The sequence below is a fragment of the Euprymna scolopes genome, chromosome 12, assembly GCF_053919585.1.
Source record: "Euprymna scolopes isolate OS-2025 chromosome 12, ASM5391958v1, whole genome shotgun sequence".
NCBI lineage: Eukaryota > Metazoa > Mollusca > Cephalopoda > Sepiida > Sepiolidae > Euprymna > Euprymna scolopes.
Window position 1 is genome coordinate 75,608,543 of NC_136493.1, and position 4,317 is coordinate 75,612,859.

A 4,317-nucleotide genomic window follows, 5' to 3' on the forward strand; every position below is an offset into this window, starting at 1 on the left:
ACATTATTTTGCTACAATTTATTGTTGGGAAAATCCCAACAATAAATTGGATATTTATGTGCTGACCATCCAAATTCTTTGAAAATTTATGCAGTAAGAAAATTTTCATTTGTATCCCTTGAATCAAATAATAAATGTAATTTCTAATCTATTTGAGAGTGATTTTACAGAATCTTAAACTTTCTAATTTATAACAATGCTATTTTCCGCATATTCAGTATTTTCATCTTGTTAGGATTATCCTTTAAATATTAATTTTAATATTAATATTTATGTTTTCTTTGAGTCTCCAAAATCATTCATGTTTATAAACATTAATTTCTAAACTATATATATATATATATATATAATAATTTCTCCAATGTTTGTGGTAAAGGTAAGATTGTGAATCTTGGCCTTAAATTACTCGTAAAATAGAGGATATTGTTCAAAGTTGTAGAGGACTAGGATATATAAATCCTAATCCCGTACAAAAGAAAATAATGAAACGAATGGAATGAAGGAAACAAAACTCATTTACTGTATAAAATAAACGTGTCGTTTATTTACTGTTGAAGAATGAATGTTTTAGGTATAAATGTCCACGTTCGGGTGTCACCATCATTTGTTGCGGGACTGGTAGTATAGAAAGAAAAGGAAATGCATGTTCCTCTCACGTTCGGGTCACTATCGTTTGTTCGTGCGTGGAAAGAAAAGGAAATGGAGTAGAGGAACGAGAAATGGCCGTCCGGCATGTAGAAAGAGAAAGAGACAGAGGGTTGACATCAGTTAAGCTGCGCGCCATGTTAGCAGTCAGCTATGCGGAGATGTTCTCTGGTACCAGTTGTATATATAGAGAGAAAAAGAGTGAGAATGTCAATCCAGTTGATGGAGATAGAAAGGTATAAAGTGTACGTACTGTCTGTTAGCTTTTTGCCCCACATATAGTAGCAGGTGGCGTGAGGCGCGCGGGCGCACGCCTGCCGAAACAGAGGCGGCTGGTCCATAGACCACTCAGCTCGTAAGGCGAGTTGGAAAAAGGAGGAAGCAGCTTATTGCTCTTGCTTTTATAGTTGTTTCCGGTGGTCTTTTGCGCACATGTGGATTTCCTTTGAAAGGGGAAGTGACGTTGCCCATGTGTGCGTATATGTGTGTACGTTAGCATGTGTGTGTGTACACGTGAATGTGAGTGTATGTACGCGAACGTGAGTATATGACAGGAAATATGGCTTGAAAGGTGAACGCGTGTTTTTGTGCGAGACTAAAAAAGGCTCGCACAGAGTTTAGGCAGATTTTCAGGATATGAATAAATCTGTGTTGTGTGCTGTCACACACACACACACACGCTCACACGTTCATTGATTTTAATTTCCACGCACATTTGCACAAAAATAAGTTCTTCTAGCAACGACATAATTTTAAATACACCCACACGGGTTTCTCACAACGACAAAAGCAAAATGGACATATTTCTGGCGGACGTAAGCAAAGACAATACCATGTGACAATATCGACCAATGAGATTGATTTTTAACGCTTTCTCAAACCAAATATCAGCAGCAGCAATCTTGAGCTGGAATCCGGTTCAAAAAGTATTTAAATGCAACAAACCTTCTTTCTCTCGCTTTTCGCTCCAACCTGACATGAGAACTGTAAGAATTGAAATTGATTTGACTTACCGGGGGTGGGTCGGAGGGAAGAAAAGACACTGAACTGCTGTTTTGCCATTACGGAGAAACTGGGTATCTATTTCCTACTAAGTGAAATAGACATTCTAATCTCATTGGAAATCACGTTGGAATTCTCGCCACTGAGAGTTAGTGAGACAACTCCTTTTATACATCCTATGGGTTAGTGATTAGTTAAGAAGCTAGTTACCTAGCTTGCTAGTCGGTTGGCGTCTCTTAGACTGATTACCGCGTTACTGTTATTCGGCAAACATTACCAGTTAATTGTTACCTTTACAAGGAAAGAAAAGACTGCTTGTAAGCAACGTCACCATTTTGTTGCAAGCCCTTACTTCCTTTTCTTACCCCCCCCTCTTCTTGTTAGTGAAATAATTCTGACAGAACATTGTTGAAGACATCTAGAAAAGTTTGTTGTCTTCGTTGTAAATCTAAGGAACACGTGACTGCCATGTGTTCTTTTGTTACTAGTAATATGCATATTGATACATGCCTACGCACTAAAGACTGTGATAACGCTTTCCTGTCTCCTATAATAGGAATTATTGTGAAAAAAGGGGATAAGGAAGTAAAAGATCACTGCTTGTTAGACACCGGCAGTCAAAGGACTTACCTAGACTATTCAATTTTAAAAAAACTGAATTGCCTCTCCTTAGCAAAGGATAGAACTATTGATGTGAAAACCTTTTTAGGCACAAGTCCTAAAATGTTTAAAGAAATCTTTTTGGATTTAAATTTGTTCACTAGCAAAACCCATACCCTTCCAATTCTGGTGACAAAATTAAATTTGTCTTATAATCTGGAAAGCCTCCCCCAGATGCTTAAAAATCTGAAGAACCGTAGACTGGCCGCTCATTTTTATGACAAGAAAACTTTATTGACTATAGATGGGTTGCTAGGGATTGACGCAATCCAGTACCTAGAATCCCTAAAGGTGATTCCTTGTATGTATGGAGCTGCTTTTGAAACACAAAAAGGATTGATTCCCTTCGGAAATGTTAACTCTTTTCTCTTTGAATGCCAGATCAAGAAACGAAAAGAAACAAAAGTAAATTATGCAGAAGTTTTGGCTGGAACGCCACCACTTAAGACTTCCAGAATCAACTATGTAATTCACCCGGAGGAATGTTACCCAGACCCTCTAAATAATTGGTTTAAAGACAGTAACATTGAGCGAGGATTGGAGAACATATTTAATCTCGAATCAATTGGATTACCTACTGACGAAAAGTTCTCCACCTTGGATGAAGAGAAGGTGAAACAGTTTAAAGATTCCATCACATTTAAAGATGGTTTATATCATGTGCATCTTCAGTGGTATGAGGACAAATTGAAATCTGTTCCTTCTAATTATAGTGCATCTTTACGGATTCTGGATAAAGTAACCAAGGATCTTGAGAAGAAAAAATTGTATGACCAGTACCTTCAAGTTTTTCAACAGCAAGAAGACGAAGGTATTATTGAAGAAATAATTTACCCCCTAAAAATTTTAAAGACTATACATGGATTCCCCATAGACCTGTGTTAAAATTAACTGACCAGACAACTACAAAGATAAGACCAGTTTTTAATTGTTCTTATAAGCAAAAGGGTTCTGTGTCATTAAATGAAGCAGCATATCCATGTGTAAATTTGATGACTGATATGCTAGAACTGATAATCCGTTTCAGAACGAACAAATATGTCTTGTTGGCCGACATCAGAAAAGCTTTTCTGATGATTCGATTGGAATCCGGAATAGATTGAAATCGATTTTGTTTCTTTTTAAAGAAAGGTGAAAACTTGCATTGCTACCGTTACAAAACCATAATATTTGGTTCCAATGCAAGCCCTTTTATTTTGAATTATCTGTTAAAGTTCCATGTTGACAAATTTCCTTTGGATGAGTGTTCAGAAGCATTGAAGTCTAATTTTTATGTTGATAACCTAGTTAAAACTGGGAATAACCCTGAAACCCTATCTGCCTTGTATACCTCTGTGAGAGAGCGTCTACACGAAGGAAATTTTGATTTGCAATCGTGTAATTCTAACTGTGTAGCGCTCAAGAAGAAAATGGAGGCTGATGGAACCTTATCAGCATTCGATTCTGGTTGTGAAAGTTTTGGGTTATCTATACAATCCTGTGCAAGATTCCATAAGGGTCCCACCACCATCATGCGACATGGAAGCATCAACCAAGAGAAAAATATTGTCCGAGACCTCAAAGGTATTTGATACTTTGTCCCTTTATTTACCTGTAACAGTGCGAGGTCATTTATTAATGAGAGAACTTTGGAAACTAAAGCTGCATTGGGATGATCCTGTTCCTCAAATCATGTGTTTTGTTTGGAAAACACTGGCAAGTGACCTGTCAGCAATTGATTCTGTATCCTTTCCGAGGAGAGTTTTAGATGAAGGAAAGGACACAAAATTATTTCTCTTTTGTGATGCGGCTAAATCCGCATATGGGTTTACAGTGTATGCAGTACAGGATGGAAAATCATCCTTGGTATTTGCAAAAGCAAAAATGGCTCCTCTACAAGGAAGATCCCTCCCAACGTTGGAACTTTTATCTGTGTTTTTGGCTGTGAAATGTTTCCCTAAAGGACATTACTGTAAAAAATATTTATGTGATTACAGATGCCCAAGAAGTTCTGTCTTGGGTTCTTGCTGA

The 4,317-nt window shown here is 37.3% G+C and overlaps 1 protein-coding gene across 1 annotated transcript; it reads left to right on the top strand.

Annotated features, from left to right (window-relative positions):
* Window positions 1-3,825: 3,825 nt before the first annotated feature.
* LOC145291068 (uncharacterized) lies at window positions 3,826-4,317 on the top strand. The gene has a single exon (XM_080136580.1). It carries the CDS (start codon window positions 3,826-3,828, stop codon window positions 4,315-4,317), a length of 492 nt encoding a protein of 163 aa, XP_079992706.1.

Excerpts from the sequence above, each read along its gene's own strand:
- LOC145291068 (XM_080136580.1), top strand. The coding sequence starts at position 3,826 with ATGGAAGCATCAACCAAGAGAAAAATATTGTCCGAGACCTCAAAGGTA.